The sequence below is a fragment of the Sorex araneus genome, chromosome 9 (genome assembly GCF_027595985.1).
Source record: "Sorex araneus isolate mSorAra2 chromosome 9, mSorAra2.pri, whole genome shotgun sequence".
Taxonomy (NCBI): Eukaryota; Metazoa; Chordata; class Mammalia; order Eulipotyphla; family Soricidae; genus Sorex; species Sorex araneus.
Genome location: NC_073310.1, coordinates 4205578 through 4227108, shown reverse-complemented (window position 1 = coordinate 4227108; position 21531 = coordinate 4205578). Strand labels below are relative to the sequence as shown.

General features: G+C 60.4%; 1 protein-coding gene across 4 annotated transcripts in view; it reads right to left on the bottom strand.

The window, feature by feature from the left end:
* Window positions 1-21247, bottom strand: part of CUX2 (cut like homeobox 2) — a 170254-nt gene extending 149007 nt beyond the window's left edge. For 2 of the 4 annotated variants that reach the window (XM_055146590.1, XM_055146591.1), the window contains exon 1: window positions 21073-21247. In XM_055146590.1, coding sequence (XP_055002565.1) covers window positions 21073-21135 — 63 coding nt within the window. In that variant the 5' untranslated portion in view covers window positions 21136-21247. Of the gene's footprint in view, window positions 1-12705; window positions 12835-21072 lie in introns of those variants that run through there. The other 2 variants (XM_055146588.1, XM_055146589.1) reach the window with 1 other exon arrangement.
* Window positions 21248-21531: the final 284 nt, after the last annotated feature.

Below are 21531 nucleotides of genomic sequence, written 5' to 3'. Positions count from 1 at the left end.
GAGCATTAGACCATTCCCAACTGGGTTTACTAATCAAACAGCCAAATCCTTCATAACCAGCCAATCCCTACAGGGCAATTAAATCCTTCCCCTTTAAAACACTTGCCACACTGTCTGGGGACAGAAAGAAAAATTTGCAAAATTCATTTGATAAATTAGCCAGGGAACAGAAAGGAGTGAATCAAGCTTTGTTCTTTTCATTTTTTTTAATTATGGAATTCACAATGCCTGAATAATGTTTAATAAGAACTATGAAAATTCCTAACAGTATTACAACACAACACAAAAGAATTAACCTGGTTACCGTGAAAAATTGCATATTTAATTAAGAACAGAGAGTTCAAAACTATCCAGAGATTTCAAAAGTGCTGTTGCCTGAGGGGCCAAATTACATGCTTGCAGGGCTGCTAACGGAGCCGCGCTCACTCATTACCCAGGCGTTCCCATTAAGCGACTCGGGGCGGATGACATCAAATTCATTTCAAAAGCGCCAGGAACTGAAGCATTCACTTGGGTAGTTTCAGGGAAAGCAACTATCCTGCTGGTACAAATCAGACCCCTTGTTGATAAAGGCAATAATTAAAGAATAATGTTAATTAGCTGCTTTGATTGGAAGGAAAGTGCGGTAGCTGGAGTGCTTCCAGGCTCTGGAGGTGGGAGTCGCCGGTGGGCGTCCCAGAGCCCCCCAGAGCCGCGGACGACGGAGGCGGCTGAGGAGGCGAGCGAGGCCCACGGGGAGGAGGGTTGGTGGCCGGACGTGGTCACTGAGGAGGAGAGAGTCTGGAAAGTGAGGGCACAGCTGCCCGCATCTGTGGTGACAGACTCTGGCACTCATCTGCGCCCCTCAGACGGCCATTTCTGTCCCCGCCCTTCCCCTCACGCCATGTCCTGCCACGGCTTCGTCCTTTCTCAGCTACTTCCTGTCACGGCTGCTCCCACTCCACTACTTCCTGTCCGCGCCCTCTCTCTCGGCCTGCAGCCTCCTGTGGCACCCGCAACTTCCTGTCACACCGCAACTTCCGGTTGCACCCACAGCTTCCTGTCATACCCGAAAATTCCCGTCACACAACTTCCTGTGGCACCTGCTACACCCCCGATTTCCTGTCGCACCACAACTTCCTATCGCACCTGCAAATTCCTGTGACACTGCGACTTCCTGTCACACCTGCAGCTCCCTGTTGCACCTGTTACTTCCTGTCACACCTGCAACTTCCTGCCACACACAACTTCCTGTGGCACCTGCTACTTCCTGTGGCACCTGCTACTTCCTGTCACACCTGCTACTTCCTGTTGCATCTGCAGCTTCCTATCACACAACTTCCTGTGCACCCACAACTTCCTGTCGCCAATTCCTGTCACACTGCAACTTCTTGGTGCACCTGCAGCTTCCTGTCACACTTCGTGTTGCACCTGCAACTTCCTGCCACACACAACTTCCTGTGGCACCTGCTACTTCCTGTGGCACCTGCTACTTCCTGTCACACCTGCTACTTCCTGTTGCATCTGCAGCTTCCTATCACACAACTTCCTGTGCACCCACAACTTCCTGTCGCACCTGTAAATTCCTGTCACACTGCAACTTCTTGGTGCACCTGCAGCTTCTTGTCACACTTCATGTCGCACCTGCAACTTCCTGCCACACACAATTTCTTGTGGCACCTTTACTTCCTGTCACACTGCAACTTCCTGTTGCACCTGCAGCTTCCTGTCACACAACTTCATGTTGCACCTGCTACTTCCTGTCACACCTGCAACTTCCCATGGTGCCCACTTCTCCACAGACGCACACCTGGGGCACCAGCGTTCCCCACAGCAGATGGTGCCTCTCAAGACGGCTGCCCTGCAGCTCCCCAAGAAGGTCCTGACTCTGGCCCCCGAGCGGTGGGGCCCAGGGGCTCCCTCTGGACCTGGCTGGCCTCCGAGGCGGCTTCGGGGGCCGCGCACAGGGGCGAGACAACCCTGGGTCACCAAATGCCGACGCTGCCCCTTGCTTCTCGGAGCCCTCGCGCTGGCACCCCGCCCCGACGCCCGCGGGAGCCCAGAGAAGGACACTCCGCGCCCAGCCGACGGAGTGGACAGTGAGCGAGCTGTCGAGTTCCCGCCAAGCCTGAACGTTCCCAGCCCGAGCCCCGGGAGTCAAGAAAACACGAGGAAACCGATGAAGGCCACCAACGCCGTCCTCGATCTGAGTCTGCACAGTCGTCTTCACCCCATTCAGTTCGCGGGGTGCAGCCCCCAATAACTGAGTGACCCTGAGCACAGGGGCCGGGGAGACGGTACGAGCTGCGCAGGTGGCCGACCCCAATCTAATGCCCCCTGAGCCCCACGAGGGACCTTTCCCGAGTGCAGAGCCTGGTGGGGCCCAAAATATCCCCCAGGGAGCTGCCCCCGCCCCCCCACCTCTTTCCTACAGACTCATCCAGAAATGAAACGGGCTGAGGGGTCTGTCGCCCAGGACGCACGAGCGGCCACAGCCATCAGCTCACAGAGCCCCGCGCTGGCCGGTGGCGGTGCCTGCGGGGCCGGCCGGGCGGGGAGGGCAGAGACGCGGCCCCGGGGAGCCGAGGACGAAGCTGCCACGCTCACCCTGGGCATTCCCATCAGCCAGGTGCTCAGCGCGGGCAGCTCACCGATACCCCCCGGGGGGCGGCTCCCGCCCGCTGGGGGCAGCCCCAGCTCAGGCCAGGAAAGGAGCATCCTGGGCGCAGAGCGGGCAGTGAGGTCGCGTCTCCCCCAGAACGGCCCGGCCTGGGCACCGGGCGGAGTGCAGGAGCTGGCCCGGGTTTCTCTCCCCGCTCCGCCGGGAGGCAGGAGGCCTCCGCAGGCTCCGTCCATCCCCCGACGCCAAGAGGTGCCGCTCCGAGAATACTCGGCTTCCGGAGACGAATCCCACAAAGTAGGCCACGGGCCGTGGGACCAGCCCTTCCGCTCGCAGAGGCTGAGGGAGGCGCCCGCGGAGGGCCGGGCTGGCGCATGGAGGCTCCCGGGCTCAGGGACCCCACGGCCCAGGGTCCAGCAAGCCCCGGCCCGGCTCCTCCCAGGCCCTCCGCCGTGGTCACTTGCACCCACCTCGGCCTCTGGGCCTGAGATCCAGCCGCTCGTCGGTGTCCACCTGGCAGCCAGCGCGGTCCACTGGGCCCTCACGTGAGCCCTTCTGGACTCCTTGGCATCCCCACTGTAGGCAGCCTCTGATGTGGCACCGCCTGGCTCTGCTGGGCCTCCCCAGGCAAACATCACAGCCTCTCTGGCTGCCCAGCTCCGCTGGCCCTGATGACAGAGGACTCACAGCGTCCACAGCAAACAGCTGTTACGGGCATTTAGCCATCAGGGACGCGGTCAGAGTCATGACTGGCACAAAGCCACTCGGGAGGTTTGTTTGTTCAATGAAAAATAGGATAAAAACTGAAAAACAAGTAGAACCCACACGCCGATAGCGCAGATTCTACCCATTTTCGGGAATGGCTCCACCGAGGCCAGAGAAGGTAGAATCACCCGTCTCCATCACCAAACTGCTGATCCCCAGGTTCTGAGGGGTCAGCACAGCCGGACTCTGGGGTTGGGAGTGGGTCATGGCAAACGGAAGGCCAGACCCCCTAGTCCCACCTCACTACCCAGCCCTAAGAGAAATGCAGGCCCAGGGGTGCCCGCTCGTCAGCTGCGAGAAGCCACAGCGGGTTCCCTCTGACCGGGGGGCCAGGCAGTCAGCCTTGGCCACACGCCATGGACACTCCCGGTGACCAGCCAGAGAGAAGCAGCCACGCGAGCAGGAGATGGGGAGAGGCATGCGGGGACCCCAGCACGGTCCGTCCCCGGCCGCCAGCCTGGGGGAGGCGGCAGGCGCCACAGCCCGTCCACAGGGCAGTGCCCGCCAGCTGCTCCCGTGGCCCCGTGTCACCTCCACCGCAGCGGGATCAATACCGGGGGGGCCACGCTCAGCTTCGGGGAAATCACTAAACGCGACACCGGGCTGGCACAGACGATCTGCACGGCCAAGGGACGCGGGAGGAGCTGCGGCAGCATGGACGGGGACACTTAGGGGGGACACACACACACTCACTCACAGACACACATATATGCACACGCATGCAGGCCACACATACGGACACACATGCACTTACAAATAGACACACACGCGTGCACACACACTCACAAACACACACGCACACACATGCATGCACAACACGTTCACGCCCACACATAGACATAGACACACGCACTCACGCACACACATACACACCCCCAAACACAGGCACACACACGTACAAATACACAAGATGCACACATGCAGGCACACACAGACACACATGCTCACATGTGCAAGTGTGTACACAGCCACACAAGCATTTGCACACACACTCACAGACACACACACATGAACACACACATATACGCACACACACACACGAGTGTGCTGAGAAAGCCACAGCGTGACGGTCACACCCGCCCGGGCTAGTTCATTAGCCGGGTTTTTTTTTTTTCATTGTCGTTGCGGCTCCTGGCGGGCGTGGCCCCTCGGGCTGAGAGGTGCTTGGGGGGACCATCGGGGTGATGCCAGGACACACAGGGACTCGTGCAGCACCAGGAAGGCCTGAGCTCTCCTGCCTCAGTGTCCCGGCTCTGACGACCTTCCCGGGGCCTGGACGGACACAGTCTCTGCTCTGAGGCTCTGGGGACAAGCGGCTCGCGGGGAGAGGCGGAGCTGACCGCTAACGCCCGGGAGCGCTGCAGAGAGCGGCAGGAAGCGCGTCCCGGGAGACGGTGGACACGGGGACAAGCGGGGAAAGTATCAGACATGCAGAGGGGGGGCAGGACGGACAGAGGAATGGGGGAACGTGGTGCTGAGGAAGACGAAGAGGATCGACGTGGGGAAGGCGGGCGGGGCTGGGGAAGGCGGCGAGACCAAGGTCAAGGGCCGGGGTGCCGGGATCACGAGCGATCAATCCGGTGCTCGCTCTCGGTACCTGGGAGATACATGGCAGACGCTACGGCAGCTCCTAGCAAAACAGAACTAAAGACGACCCCGGTGGAACGTCACTAGGGCCTCACAGGGCCACCCTCGGAAACACAGCGAGCCCCAGCAGAGCACCGGAGAACCAGAGGGCCATGAAATATTAAAGAGAAAAGAAGCAAACAGCAAATGTAAATCCAACCGTCCCCCTAATAATATTAAGTGTGAATTCATTAAACAATCCAAAGGCAGAGAGTTTTCAAGTTAGATTAAAAATAAACAAAACAAGCAAAGGGTCGGAGAGATAATGCAATGGGTTCGACCCCCGGCACCCCCCATGGTGCCCCGATCACCACCAGGACTGGCCCCTAAGTGCAGAGCCAGGAGGAACCTCTGGGCATCACCAGGTGTGGCCCCCAAGTGAAAAACAACCACCACCCCCAGAAAATACAAGAATCAAATATATGCTGGCTACTGGGTCACACTTTCAAGTCAAAGACACAAGCATTAAAAATAAAGGGATGGGGGCTGGAGCAATAGCACAGCGGGGAGGGCGTTTGTCTTGCATGCAGCCGAGCTGGGTTCGGATCCCAGCATCCCATATGGTCCCCTGAGCACCGCCAGGAGTCATTCCTGAGCGCAGAGCCAGGAGTAACCCCTGTGCATCGCCGGGTGTGACTCAAAAAGAAAAAAAAAATAAAAATAAATAAGAAAATAAATAAAGGGATGGAAAAAGACTTACTGTACCCCAGGGAATCTGGGCCCGGAGCCTGGGCTGAGGCAGAGCCCCGTGGCCTCTCTGGCTGCTTGCGACCCAGTGGGTCAGCAACTCTGGCCTCTCGAGGCCTCCACGGAGAGCACAGTCCAGGCACAGGGCATGAGCTGAGCATATGAACGCCACAACCCACAACCAGGCTTGCATGCAGAGGAATGGGAAAAGGAAGACACATACACACACACACACACACACACACACACGCACTCACACAGAAACACGGTTCTCAGTGTCCAGTGACCTCGCCAGCCGCCCGGTACCACAGCCAGGCAAGCCAGAATACGGCTGCGGAAGCAAACTGGGAGCCCAGGTCCAGAAGAGAAGTGCGGGGACAGGGGCCAGCATGTCAAGGTGGACACGGCGGTGGGGGAGGGGATGCGAACCCCCAGAGGCAGCAGAGTGGGGGAGGAGGCCAGGCCAGGGCCCCGGTTTCCATCCTGGATGGAGTGACCCCGAGATGGAGAAGTCAGGCTTTAAACAGCTCAAGAAAAAAAACATCCTTGAGGCAGACATCCAAGGCAAGAACGGTGAAGAAAGCATCAGGGCTGGAGCAACGGTACAGCGGGTAGGGGGTGTGCCTGGCATGCAGCCAACCCACGTTCAATCCCCAGCACCCCGTACAGACAGACCCCCAAGCCTGCCAGGAGAGATCCCTAAGCACAGAGCCAGGAGGAAGCCCTGGGCACCGCCAATGTGGGGAAGGAAGGAAGGAAGGAAGCGGGGGGGCTGGAGCAACAGCACAGCGGGAGAGCGTTGGCCTTGCACGCGGCCAACCCGGGTTCGATTCCCAGCATCCTCCATGGTCCCCTGAGCACCGCCAGGAGTGATTCCTGAGTGCAAAGCTAGGAGTAGCCCCTGACCATCGCCAGACGTGACCCAAAAAAATAAAAAATAAATAAAAAGGAAGGAAGAGAGAAAGAGAGGGAGGGAGGGAGGCAAGGAGGGAGCGAAGCGAGGGAGGGAGGGTGGGAGGGAGGGAAGAGAAACAGCACTGGCCAGCGGGAGGCCAGGAAGGGCAGCGCCAGGGCTAGGGGCAGTCACTGAAGTGTGGCTGGAGATGCCGAGACGGGCTGAAGTGTGGGCCTGGGCCCTGGGACTGTGGGTGCAGGAGGGAGATGCAGGTCTGGCCGCCTTGGTGCGCTCTGAGCTTCAGTTTCCTCCTGTGGAGCAAGGTTGGCCCCACAGCACAGACAGCAGTGCCCCGTCTGCCAGCCTCTGCCCCTCGCACCTGCCCCGAGACAGTCAGACCGGCCATGCTGGCCATCTGGGGCTGCTTGCGCACGGCCGACTCCTCCTCTCATCTCTGACACCCGGGCAGAGACTGTTCCCCTCCTGCACACCCGAGCTGGTGAGAAGTGGTGAGCAGAGAGGCCTGTTGGGACTATGGACGTGCAGATGGGTCGGAGGTTGGCTGAGAGGCTGTGATGACGGAGAGATGGTAGGCGAGTAGCAGGGTAGTAGATGCACAGATAATTAGACATGGACGGGTGGACGGACAGATGGACAAACAGGAAGGCAGAGGATCAATAGAGAAATAATCAGATTGGTTTCAAATGAGGACAGGAAGATGGCTGGATGGCTGAGTGGGTAGGTGGATAGATGGATGGATGGATAGATGGGTGGGTGGATGAGTGGATAGATGGATGGATGGATGGGTGGATGGATGGATGGATGGATGGGTGGATGGATGGATGGATGGGTGGATGGATGGATGGGTGGGTGGATGGATGGATGGTGGATGGATGGGTGGATGGATGTATGGATGGGTGGATGGATAGATGGATGGTGGATGGATGGGTGGATGGTGGATGGATGGGTGGATGAGTGGATAGATGGATGGATGGATGGTAGATGGATGGATGGATGGATGGTGGATGGATGGGTGGATGGGTGGATGGATGGATGGATGGATTGGGTGGATGGGTAGATGGGTGGATGGGTAGATGGATGAATGGACTGATGGATGAATGGATGAATGGATGAGTCAGGGGAAATGGGAAAATGAACCATGGATGAATTCCCAAGTGGAAGTACAGACGGACATACTTGTGAGCAGACATTCAAATGAGCAGGCGGCCGAGGACCACAGGGTGAGCAGACGGACGTCCAGCGCCCGGGGCTCACCGCAGAGGTAAGGGAAGTCCTCTTGTCCCCTCCTCAGCCCGGAGCCCCCGCAGGCTAGCCCCGCCCACTCCTGCAGACGACCCACAGCGTCCCAGGACCTCCTCCGCCTGGTCCTTCCGCACCAGCAACACGCGGGCCCACGTCGGAAGCAGCCCCCAGGCAGCGCGCCAAGAGCCTCTCTGAGGCGTCTGCGCCCGCCGGCGAAGGCTGGCACGGGGGGGCTGCCACCCCTTGGCACGTGGGGTCTTCCCGGGACACCAAGCGGTGCCGGCCCTCGAACCCTGTGTCCCGGGACTTAGCACGTTTACCTTCCCCCAAACACCCACTGTCCACCTCCCCCTACCCCCGGGTCCCTCCCCGCAGTGACCAAGCACAAACGGAGACCCCTGCTCTCCAGCACGCAGGGGGCCAGTCCCCACTGGGCTGGCTCTCGACTCTCAACGGGACACGAGTGGGGACCAGAGCAGACCCCCAGAAGGCGTGTGCATGACCAGCTGGTCCAGCAGTGCCGGGAAACGCCCTGACCCCACGCTGGGCCGGCCAGGTCCCCCCCCAGCGGCCAGCCACGCCCGGGCCCACCCAGGCCCAGGCCCGGCGTCAGGCGGAGTCTTTGCTCCCAGAAAGCAGAGCGAGAACAGCACATCCCACCCCAAATCCAGGAGAGGCAGCGGGCGGGGCGGGACGGCGCCCCTGGGGGGGAGGGGGGCGGGGCTCGCCCGGAGAGAGAGAAGTCCAGGGAACTTTTCTCATAAAGCCGACGCGTCCGTCCCCTTCCTTCTTTATCAACGACACGATTTATTGACCGGGGAGGCCATATTGACTAAATAAATCTTGATAATGACCGAGGCAGCAATCAATACCTGCTTATTACCAGCGGCCCGAGGAGTCCATCTTGTGGCTCCGGCCCCCACATGCCCGCGCCCGTCCCGTCGAGCACCCGACGGTCGCTCGGGTTCACCCCCACCCCGCCCCTGGGCCTGGGTTCACGTCAGGGGGCCGGCGGCGAGGGGCTTGGAGACAATTAAAAGGGGCCGAGGCCAGAGCAAAGGGCTGGAGGCACTGGTCCAGCACCCCTGACCCCAGCTTGAGCCCTGGCACTGCCTCTGGCTGCCCGCCTCGGCGACCCCTGGGCCCAGAGCCAGGAGGAAGCACTGCGCCCTGCCAGTGTGGCCGAGGTGGTCCCGGACGTCCCTGGTGGGTGGCCCTGGCAGCACCCAGCGCACTGGCCAGCCTGGACGGGTGGCCCAGTATGGCCGCGAGGAGCCGCAGGCCCCTGGGCACGGCCTGCGAGTCACCCCAGAATAATGAGATTTCTTTCTTTCTTTTTTTTTTTTGCTTTTTGGGTCACACCCGGCAATGCACAGGGGTTACTCCTGGCTCTGCACTCAGGAATCACTCCTGGCGGTGCTCAGGGGACCCTATGGGATGCTGGGAATCTAACCCGGGTCGGCCGTGTGCAAGGCAAACGCCCTCCCCGCTGTGCTATCTCTCCAGCCCCGAGATTTCATTTTTAAAAAACGACTCAAAAGCAATAAAAGGGGAAAGGAGGAACCAGGGATGCGAGATGGGGTGGCCTTTGGGAGGGGCAGGGGCCAGCGCCGGAAGGGGCCTCTGGCCATTACCACAGTGGTGAGGGTCAGGGCACATGGACCCCCGCAGGCCTGCGTTCAGAGGCCCTGCACGGCGGGGCTCAGAGCGTCCTGCTGTGAGTAGCCACCACCCTTCCTGGGGTTGCGGTAAGCGTTACACGGGAGAACACCTGTCCGTGCATGTGTGCGTATGTGTGTGTGCGTGTGTGTGTCTCATATTTTTTTAATTTAACTTTTTTATTGACCCACCATGAGAAACAGTTACAAAGCTTTCATGAGTTTTAGTCCTACGATGATTCAACACCCGTCACTCCACCAGTGTCCATCCCCGCCAACACCCCTCCCGCCACCCCCGCCCCGCCCCGCCCCTACGCAGGCACTTCCTTCTCACTCTCCCTCCTCGGGGCAGGCTGGTTTCAGTCCAGACACGGGGAGGCCATCGTGGGTCAGAAGAAGGTTCCTGGTCCTTGAGCCCCGGCGTGCAAATAAACCTGAGGAGGCTCCCTCCGGACTGGGTCCTTCTGAGCCCACGGGCGCGGTGGACGGTGACAGGGCTGATGGCCGTGGGAGGTGCCAGGCCCCTCCAGGTCCCTCTGGGTCCTCCTGGGTGCCAGGTCCTGTGCTTCACCTCGTCATCCTCATGGGGTCCCTCAGGCTGGGTTTAATTCCCACTGTCCAGGAGGGGGAAACTGAGGCTCAGGAAGGCCGACCACTGAGGAAGCAGCGAGGCCAGAGCGGGTGAAAGTGGCATGACTGCTGCACCACACACCACGTTCTTCCCGCACACACGCCCTCGCACCCGGGCAGACAGCCATCGGCCTGTGATAAGGGGGATTCATAAGCCCACCCGGGCTAGTGCTGCCAGGCCCCACGCTGACAGTTCCCAGTGGCCCCCCACACGGCAGGGACCCCATCTGTTTGGTCCCCAGTGTCCCACACACCAAACACAGCCCCTGGCGCAGGGAGGAGGCAGAGTAACAGTCGCTGAAAGAGTGAGTCAATGAGAGTGAACAAATGCATGAGTGTGTGAGTGAATGAACGTGTGAGTAAACGAATGAGTGAATGATTGTGTGAACGAGTAAATGAATGAATGCATGAATAAGTATGTGCATGAATAAGAGTGAATGTATGAGTGAGTGAATGTATGAGTGAATGAATACATGAGTGAGTGAATGAATGCATGAATAAGTGAATGAATGCACGAATGAGTGAATGAATGCATGAGTGAGTGAATAAGTGCGAATGAGTGAGTGAATGCATGAGTGAATGAGTGAATGAATAAATACATAAATGAATGAATACATGTATGAATGAATGAATGCATGATTGAGTGAATATGTGTGATGAGTGAATGAATGAATGAATGCATGAGTGAATAAATGTATGAACGTGTAAATGAGTAAATGGACGTGTGAATGAACAAGTGAATAAGGGAATAACTGAATGTGTGAGTGAATGAATGACCATCTCATCCCAGAGATATTTCATATGAGACAGAGAAACTGAGGTTCCACAGGGCCCCTGGCCACAGGCAGGAAGTGGGGACTGAGACTCGCCTCCCAGCTGATGACAGAGGGGCTCCCAGGGGCTGCTGGGAAGGAACACCCCCCCCCGCCCCGTTCTGGGGGTGCCACCCGGAGGCGAGTCCCGTCTGGATGCCCGCTAGGTCGACGTGCCCCGGGCCCATGACCAGGCGTCAGGGCACGACGTCATCTGGGTCCGAAAACCAGAAACCAGCTCTGGCCCCCCGACTGCAGGGACCTGATTTGAGCTCTGACTGGGGCCACCAAGCCATCGCTAATGGCCCACAGCCTGCTGGCAATTAATTAATGGCTGTATTAATTAGGATGGGAGCCACCGCCCAGACCGAAATTGGGGTCACCAGTTTCTAAAGCGAGGCTGATGGAGCTAAAGATAAACCTTCATCCGCTGCTGGCCTGGGGCCTGGGCCCAATTCCCAGACGTGGGACAAACAACTTGCAAGAGCCAGCGAGGGGGGAACAGCTGGGGGTGCTCGGGGCAGTGAGGCAGCCGCCCCTCCTCTCGCTTCCTGAGGCCTCTGTCCACTCCAACACGCTAATACTGAAAATTGACGATGGCTCTGCCCTCCCCAAGGAGGGAGATGCAAGATAAACTTACAGAGAAAGACACATGAGCACAGGGGGGTTGGGAGACGGGGGAAGTGGCAGGGGCTGGCATAGCAGAGAACAGAGGGGCCCGGTGAGAGCTGCAGATACGTATGAGAAAGAACATCCCAAAGAGACAAGCAGGTGCAAAGGCCCTGGGGCGGGAAAGTGCCCGCTGAGCTAAAGGCCTGGGTGATGTGAATCAGGACAGGCAGCGGCAGGAGAGGAACACAGGAGACCACTGCAGACGAGGAAGGGGAGAGACCTCATCAGGCAGGCGGGAAGTCAGAGCGAGGGCTGAGGACTCCCCACAGGACACAGCTGTATCCCCTGAGCATGTCCTTTGCTCCGGAGCCCTCAGTGGCCACCACGTCCCGGGGACACTTTCCCCCAGGAGAGTGAGTCATCCGACATGCACACACAAAGGTGGTGTGCAAAGGCAGGAGGGAGCGGGGTGAGCACTGTGCTGGGGAGCAGGGGTGCCGGCCGGGAGGGAGGGAGGGAGGCTGGACGTGCTCGGATGGCCGAGGGGTTCAGAGCCAGTCCAGAGCTGGACATGCGCAGCTGCAGATCCATGCTCAGCCCCGGGCGGCCTCGAGGGCTGGGTCTCGGGGAGGGTCTCCCAGGGCGGGGGCTGCTCTGTTACTCCACTCGGCTTCCGGGAGAGGAGACGGTCGCGGAGAGCTGGGGTCGGGGCCTGCCGCCTCGCGGGAGTCTGAGAGGGAAGCTGCCGCAGCCCAAGATCAGGGCCGAGGCAGGAGACAGGAGTAGGTGGGGGCAGGGGGAGGTGCCCACCTGGCCTGTCGCCAGCCCCAGTTCGATCCCTGGCACTGCCCGGTTCTACCAAGCAATGCCAGGCATGATCCCCAAGCACCGCCGGATGTGATCCGAACCCCCCCCCAAGACAGAGAGTAGGGCCGCATACATTGTTAAAAATAAAAGCGACACCCAGGCCTTTACTGTGTCTGACAGCTCACAGGGTGCCCGCTGCGAGTGCTCACACACATGTGCGAAGCGGGATCTTATTTTCATTCCCACCCTTCCCGCCGGTAACAGATGGCAAGTGTGAGAAGAATGGCAGATCCAGCCCCCGCAGAACTGGCCTCCCTGCCGCTCTGCAGTTCTTTGCCAGCACCAACCTACCCCAGGGCCTTCGCACATGCTGTTCCCGCTGCCGGAACACTGTTCCCTGACCTTCTGCTCAGATCTCTGCGGAAGGGCCACTTGTCCTGGGGAAATGTCCTCCAAGGCTGACATGGTGATTCTTCTGCCACATGGAATTCCAGAGACTGTCTGTTTGTCCAGGAGGATGTGCGTCCACCTTCCCCATGGTCCACGGGCCCAAGGAGAGGGGGCACTTGGCACTCCGTGTTCACCACAATGTCCCCAATATACGATTACTGTCTATAGTGTCTGTGACTAGCTGTTCCAACGTAATTGTGCACCACGCTGAGTGGCAGATTGGCCGTCCGAGCACATTGGCAGGTACGGAACGACGGAATTCTTGCCGTCGGGAAGAGAGTGTGGGCTAGAGAGACGGTTCCGGAGGAAGACCCCCTGCTTGCATGCAGCCAATCCTGGTACAAACTCCCTGGGCCCTGAGCACTGCCCGGAGTGGCCCCCAAACACACAAAGAAACCAGCCTGCGTGTCCACGCACGTGGTAGGCTGGAGCACTTCAGACAGGAACTCACCGGGTGAGAGGCACGCTACTAATCTCCCCGTCTCACAGATGAGAAAACTGAGGTCTGGAGAGGGGCCGCAGCTTGCCCGGAGTCCGCAGTGAGTGTCTTCGGAGAGAAACGGGTGCAGGGTGCGGCTTGACTCGGTAGCCCACCCGCTCAGATACTGGGGGCCCCGGGTGCGGGCCCCGAGCAGGCCACGACGATGACCCCCTCGGCCTGCCCGTCCGTCCGCAGCACCCACGCGCGGCGCGGCCTGCTGGAGCAGCCCATCGACCGGCGCGGCTCCCGGGGAGCCCCGGGGCCGGCGGGAGCAGCGGCGCGGCCGAGTCTTAAGCACCGCTCGGCTCCGGGCGGCGCGGGCAGACGCCCAGCTCGGGCCGGCGAGGCTGGAGGATTGATTTTTCTCCTTCTTTCTTTTTCATGACAAATGCGTATCCTGGAATTGCTGTTTCATTTGGCTGAACTGGAGGATGGCAGGGGCTGGGGGCGGGGAGGCGAGGAGGAAGGAAGGGGGGTGGCACTGCCGGGGCCAGGGAGAGTCGGGCAAGGACCCGCCTGTCCTCAGGGAAGTGGACAACTCTGGCCCTGGGCACTGGGGAGAGCAAGGGGGGGGGGGGCCTGGATGGCTCGGAGCTGGCCGGCGCTGGCCCCTGCCCGTTGCCCGTTGCCCTGGCCTCCTCCGTCCCCGCCTGCGTGGCCCGGCTCGGGAGTTGCTGGGCACGTGGGTCATGAGTCACCTCCCACGCGGGGACAAAGTGTCTCCAAAGCTCGCGGCAGCCGTGGCCCCAGGAGACGCCCGTTACGGAGTCTAGTGAGAGCGGGACGGGCACTCCCCGAGGACACGGGTCCAGAGAGCCAGGAAGACTGCAAGGCCGCGCTCCACCTGACCAGCACGCCTCCCTTACTCCATTTCTTTTCAAAAAGGCCAGCACGAGTAAGAAGCCGCGCAGAGGGGCAGCTGTGCACCCATCCATCTCTCATCCCGACCCGCAGGCGCCAGCATGCTGGGGCAGCTGCAGGCGGGGACTGCCACCGGTTCAGAGGCAAGAAAAGCAAGGCTCAGAGAGGGGAAGCGCCTCCCCCAAAGCCACACAGCGAGTGAGTGGAAGAGCTGGGACTGGAAACCAGGCAGGGGCAAGAAGGGGAGGGGGGTCCTCACTTGACTCCTCATCCTTCCTGAGGGGAAAGTAAGAAAAGCAAATTTCCAGAACTGAGTTTGAATCCTTAGCATCCTTATCTGGAAAATGAGAGTCATCAGCCGTGTATGCTACAGCCTGTGTGACAACCAACACTGAGACCAGAGCCGGCCAACGGCGCCCTTAGGCCACCAAGACCTTTGCCTGTTCGTATGAATAAAGTTTTATTGGCACCACAGCCATTCACGCTCCTTGTCCACGGTGGCTGCTGGCAGAGTCGGGTGTTTGCTAGAGACCGCAGGGCTGCACAGTCGAGACTGTTTCACTATCTGACTCTAAACAGAAACGGCCCATCGCCCAGAGATCACAGCACGAAGAACACAAGCCCAGACCCTTGGGAAAATCCTGTCCCAGGAGACTCAGGCTCAGATTCGCTTGCGAGAAGGGAAACAGAAGCTTCCTTCCTCCTTTCCTTCCTTCTTTCCATTTTCCTTCGTCCTTCCTTCCTGCTTCCTCCTTCCTTCCATCCGTCCTTCCTTCCATCCGTCCTTCCTTCCTTCCTCCCTCCCTCCCTTCCTTCCTTCCTTTCTTTCTTCCTCCCTCCCTCCCTCCCTTCCTTCATTCATTCCTTCCTTCCTCCCTCCCTCCCTTCCTTCCTCCCTCCCTCCCTTCCTTCCTCCCTCCCTTCCTTCCTTTCTTCCTTCCTCCCTCCCTTCCTTCATTCCTTCCTTCCTCCCTTCCTCTTTTCCCTTCTTCCTTCCTTCTTTCCTTCCTTCCTTCCTTCCTTCCTTCCTTCCTTCCTTCCTTCCTTCCTTCCTTCCTCCCTCCCTCCCTCCCTTCCTCCCTCCCCTTTTTTTCCCCTTTCTCTCTCTTTGTGCTGGGGTTTGAACCCAGGGCCTCACACATGCAGAAGCAGAACCTTCTGCAGACGTTTCTTCAGGTCTCCTGGGTCAGCTGAGTGATCTTCAGAACTGGGCTGGGACAGAGGGAAACAGCGGATGCAGCCGTGCGAGGACTCAAAGAAGAGTTCCAGGCAGAAGGAGCTGCAGGTGCAAAGGCCCTGCGGTGGGATTGTGCTGGTGTGTTTCAGGGACAGAAAGGTCAATGTCATCTAGAGGGAGCTGGGCAGAGAGGCTGGAGCAGAAGTCAAACCATGGGGACCCGGCAATCAGGGAAGAGGGTTGTATCCTAAGTGTGACAGGTTTCTACGCTCACTCCAATCCTGTGAAGGACTCACTGAGGTTTAGATACCAAGAACACCACCCTAAATAGAGTATCTCATCGCAAATAATTTCCTTCCAAAGTCACCACCCCTCAACATTGCCACGATGGACCCCAAGGTCATCAGAAGACAACTCATGTCACTGGCTTACAGCATCTCAGCATCCTTCCTGTGCCCGCTGTCTCGGAGGGGAGGGCAGAGCGGATGGGCATGGATGCCCCAAGGGAGTCTTGGGCTACCGGGGTGGGGGGATGTCCCCCGAGAGTGTCGGAGGTTTAGCAGAGCAGAGTTTGGGGGCTGTTTGCTTCTGCCAACAGCCTCCTTGTGCCATGCCACTGGCACTACCAGGGATCATCACCCCCGGGGCTGGATGACACTCAGAGGTCAAGCACACACTTAGCAAGTCTGAAGTCCTGGGTTCAAGAGAAAATGAGAAATAATATGTGGACACACCCCACCCCCACCACCGTGAGAAAAATACACCCAAGGGTAGGGACCCTGAATTCCAGGGCCAGAAACAAAGGCAGCCCCTCCCCTCAGTGCTGTGCCAACCTCACCCAGCTGGCCCTCCCAACCCCGACACCTTCGCCTGTCCCCGCTGGGCCCCGGCCACCAGCATCCGGAACCAAATTTAGCATCCGCCAAGGTGCTCCCCTTAGAAATCCCATCTGCCGGAAGAAAGGTGACCACGGCAGAATGTCAAGTTCGAAGATAGAATCTGCTTTATTAACAGGAGAGTTTTCCTTTTCTTCTTAAAGAAAAGAAAAAGGAAGGGGGAAAAAAAAAAGAAAGAAAACTCCCCGCCGGCATCAAAAACGCCACTGAAACAACCCCCCGAGAGGCTCCGCGCTTCTTCGGGCCGGTCTGCGGCTTCTCCATTTTCTACAGTGAATTCAGGTATTAATAAAAGAAGCATCAAGACAACCAACAGCAAAGGCGGCCGGGGAGGAGGCGCTGCTCGGTTTTTCTTCTCGCTCTTCTCGCTCTTAGAGAGAGAGGGAGAGAGAGAGAGAGAGAGAGAGAGAGAGAGAGAGAGAGAGAGAGAGAGAGAGAGAGAGTCCATCTTTGGGAAGCAATTTTCTGTCGAGTTGAGAAAGCAGAATTTTGGGATGCCCAGAAAAAGACTGCTGGGTTCTTTAAATACATTCGCAACACCTGTTTCTAGCCGCTTCTGCAGAAAAGGCCCACGGGGCGTTTGTTCCGAGGACTCGGAGAGTTAGAGACGCTGGGGTCACCAAGAGGCGGAACGGGGGACAGGCAAGGGGCAGGGGCTGGCCAGTCGCTGGGTCTCACTTCTGCATTTTAGAAAAGCTCTAGAAATCTCCACGCACGCGCCGTGGCTTCCATGCCCCCCACGTCCCCCTCGTTTCTCCGGGGCTGGCACCCCTCCGGAGCGGTTCCTGTCCCCACCCCAGCAGCCATTCTCTTGCTGCGGAGTTTCCAAAGTTAGGGTTCCGCCAACAGAGCTGATAGCTTATTTACTGCTGTCATCTATAGAAAGAGGAATTTTGACACATTGTTAAATGATAGCACATTTAGATAAGTCAAGCTGTCAGAGGCTCTAATGGATGTCTAAACTCTCTGTGGCTGATATGTAAAATTTATGCACTTCAGAATATCATAAGGTTATAATATTTTAATCACATCCACGCTCTTTTCTAAACTTTAAGCCGGGAAAACACATTCCATCAAGCCCCCTCTCCTGTATGCCAAGAAACTTCGCCTTCTCCGAAGTCTCTCAAAACTCCTTTGCAGAGTCCAGCCTCTGTTCTAGTTCTCCGGAATCCTCCAGAATCCTCCAGAAGGCTCCTCTGGAACATGCACCAGCGATCGGATCCCTGCAGCCAGCCACACTCTCCTCCCCAGAAACACAGATGTGTCTGCCCCTGGACTGGACACCCTCAGTTGCCTCATTCGTCGAACGGGCCGCCCTCAACTCTTGTTACACGGACTAACCCTCTCTGGGGGCAATGCTGCACGGGTACGGGAGGTACTGGGGGCGGGGGTGGTGCTAGCCCAGGAGCCTGAAGCCTGAGCATCATAAAAACCAACAAAAAAGGGGCCAAGTCAGGCAGAAAAAGGAAATCATAAAGGTATGAATCCGGTTAGGACGATTTTTACACCGAAAAGCCATAAAAAAAATACTGCATTAGTACTGTTCACCATAAAGCCATCTTATAACCAAATGAAATATGCGCCGCATTATCTTTGGGATGAAATTTTTATTTCTTCTCATTTCCTGGCCTGCTAGCAACCGACGAGGAGGGGAAGCGGAAAAGACAGAGGCCAGCAGTTTTGGGGTCCTGGGCAAGGGGGCCCCTGTCTGAGTTGCCTCCCCTGGCACGGGGAGGGGGCGGGGGGGGGGGGAGCCAGCCCTGCCCGGGCCCCGGGAGGAAGGGCGGCTGGCCTGATTCCACATTTGAGAAATACAGACTTCCGGAGGGCCGGGGCCGGGCTGGCACAAGGTCACCTTCCTCGCCAGGATCGGGGTGGCGTCAGCAGCCTGGTCTGGCCCGGGGGCTCGGGCTGTCTCTGCCGCCTCGGCCACTTGAGCGCCCGGCGGCAGGAAACGGCTCAACCTCAGCGGAGACTCTCGGCCACACGCCACACACCTGGGCCTGCACGGGGCCTCTGCCTCCCCCGGGACTCGGGGCAGGCCCACCCAAGTTCCCCTCTGGGGTCACCTCGCCCGTAAGGGGGCCTCAGGAAATAAGCACCCAGCGGCCTCGAGCCCCTGGCACCCCCCACACAATCAATGCAGATGCTCGGGCACAGTGCTCGGGATAGGCTCACCCTCCGGCTCCAGCCAATGAAGCCAGGAGGACGGACGTGGGGATCCGCTGGCCAGGGGAGCAAGGGTACGTGTCTGGGGTGCGGGTGCAGGGCCCCCCGGCAGACGTGAGGTCCTAAACGCCGGCACGTGGGCCCCGCTGCCACATTTATTTCCCTTTCTCTGGAAGTGTACGGCCTCTCAAAATTCCCACAGGGACACCCCCCCACACACACTTAATATCCATGTAAATGAGCTTCGCCCCTTCCCAGAGAGCCACAGTTCCTTTTGTGCCAGACCCACCAGCCATTGTCTTAATGAACACCTCCCCCCCCCCACCCTCCCCACCCGCCAGGAGAGGTCTCGGCCCCTTTTCCCCGGACCTGAAGGTGCCCCTCTCCCCCCACCCCCTCCAACCGGCCCTGCTCAGACCGCGCTGCCACCTCAGCGCCTTCCAGGAACCCTAACAAAGGGTTCTGGGATCAATGTACAGTCCAGCTAGAATCCAGATTTGGGTGACCTAGACAGCCGGCTTCACAAAGACCCCCAGGAGGAGAAGGGAGGGAGGGAGGTTCAAACTTCCCCCCCCACAACACCAGCTCAGGAAATCAGCCCCCTCCCCCCGGGGAGCCGCACCCACCCCTCAGGAACCACCCCCCCCCAACCCCCCAGCTTATCCCGGGCTGCCTGCCGCTCAGGATTGAAAACGAGTTATCTAATGAAAATTGTGTTAACTGACATTCCGGCCAAGCGGGAGCAAATACCAGCGCTGTAAATCTCGCCGTGGAAATTTTCTCCAGCCCAGAATAACAATAGGACGCTGCAAAGGGCTTTCGCCAGCCCTTCTGGTTCCTCTCCTCTTGTCTGCCACGTTCTTGTCATTCCTTATGTTACAGAACATCAATCATAAATAAAGACGCTGTCCCCCAGCCGTGCCCGGGTCTCATTTACAAACATTAGCAGGGAATACGATTACCATTGGCCTTCGTGCCAAGCCCAGTGTAGCTGCCCAACTCTCTCTCTCTCTCCCTCTCTCTGTCACACACACACACACACACACACACACACACACACGCACACACACACACAGAGCCCCACTCTTCCAGAAAGACCACTTTAGCATCATTTAAACCGGCGAGCACGGCTCCCACCGCCCTGCCTGCCTCAGCTGGCCGCCAAACTAGCCCCAACTCCAGTGCGGATGGAATTGCAAGGCACTCGGGTTATTAACTGCATGCCTGAGTGCCCCGATTTTTCTCTCCAGCTCAATGGCTCTGGGGGAGGAGGCGGAGAGGGGGGGAGTCGGGGGCTCGGCAGGATGGGGGCTGGGAAGAGGCCAGGGAGTGTGTGTGTGTGGGGGGAAGATGCTGGAACCACTTATCGGAAGAAACTTAATGAGCTTTTCAGGTAGATTTAAAACCAACAAATAAAAAGTGGGTCCCTTTTGATCTCAGACGGATGCTCGGCTTGCCCGCGAGTGTGGGGCCGAGGCGGGATGCTCTAATTGCCCGGTTATCTGCATCATTTCCCCGCCCCTCGTTCCCACCGCGCCGCCGAGACTTTGCAAAACGCCGAGGGGTGGGGGGGGGGACCGTTGGAGGGTGCTGGGGGCTTGTCAGGAGTGTGCGGGGCTCCCCGGGAACCGACGGAGCCCAGGGCTGCACCCGGCTGCGCCCTCTCGGACCCCAGCCTCAGCCCCGCCTCCAGGAGGGGGTCTTCGGGGGGCTCTCCCGGAGCCTGGGGGCGGTGGGGACACACACCGGCTCCCGGGCACGGCGGCGCGGGGAGAAAGTGCAGCCCGGGGCGGGGGACGCGGCGGGCGGGAGGAGGGGGCGCGGGAGGCGGCGGGCCGGGCGCCCCGAGAAAAGTTCCCAGGGGCCCGGCGCGAGTCACCTGCTCCGCGCCGCCCCGGGCTCTCCCCGGCGCAAACTTCCGCGCGCCCCGGGCCCCGTCGGCGCTCGGAGAGAGGAGGAGGAGGAGGAGGAGGAGGGGAGGAGGGGAGGAGGGGAGGAGGGGGGCGAGACGCGAGAACGAACCCCGAGAGCCCGGCCCGAGGGCAGCGCTGCCGGCTCCGGAGGCCGGTCCCGGTGCTGGCGGCGGCGGGTCGGGGCTGCGCGGCGATGCGGGGCGCGGAGCCGCCTCCTCGCCCAGCCCGGCCGCCGCGCCTCGCCGTCCTCCCGGTCCTCCGGTCGTCGTCCTCCTCCTCCTCCTTCTCCTCCTCCTCCTCCTCCCGGTCCTCCTCCTCCTCCTCCTCCTCCCTGCCCGCCAGCTCCCGCCCGCCCGCCCAGCCCGCGCGGGGCGCGGACCGGCACGCGGCGCCCGCCGCGAAGTTGGGAGGCGCGCAAAGTGCGGCGCGCGGGGGGCGGCCGGGGGTCCCGCCCGCAGCCCCCGGCCCGGGACGGCCGCCCCCCGCGGGGCCCCCCACGCCGCGCCCCCCCCCCCCGCGGTCCGCCCGCCGGCTCGCGCCCCGGGGCCGCGGGCTCCCCGGCGCGCCTCCCCGGCCGCGGCGGCCGATCGATGATCGAACCGAACAAAGAGCAGCGGCGAGATCGATTCCTAATACCTATCGATGGGCAGCGGGCGGCCGAGCCCCGGCGAGCCCCGCGGCCCCCGCGCGGCCCGGCCCGGCCCGGCCCGGCCCGCCGCCCCGCCGCGCCCCGCCGCGCCCCGCGCCCCGCGCCGCGCCGCCCGCACTGACCTGGAGTCGCCGCAGATCGAATCGCTTCCAATATTGAAACATCGATCCCACATTGGCGGCCATCTTGGGGGCGAGCGGACGCGCACACACCGGAGTTTGGCTCCCCTCAATGGCCGCGCGCGGCCTCGGGGCTGCGCTCCCCCCGGGCCCGCCGCCGCCGCCGGCCGCCCGCGCCCCCCGCGCGCCCGCCGCCCCCGGCCCCCCGCCGGCCCTCGGCGCCGCCGCGCCGCCGCCGCCGCCGCCGCCGCCGCCGCCGCCGCCGCCGGGCCCGGCAGCCGCGCGCCCCCCCGACCCCCGGAGGGCGGGGAGCTCGGCGCCCGCCCGGGGGAGGCGGCCGGGGCCGGGCTGGGCGGGGAGGGCTGGGGGGGAGGCCGCCGCGCTGGAGGCGCCCGCGCCGCCGCTGCCCTGCCTGCCGCCGGCTCCCGGGCCCGCGGAGCGCCCGCCGCATCTCCCCCAGGC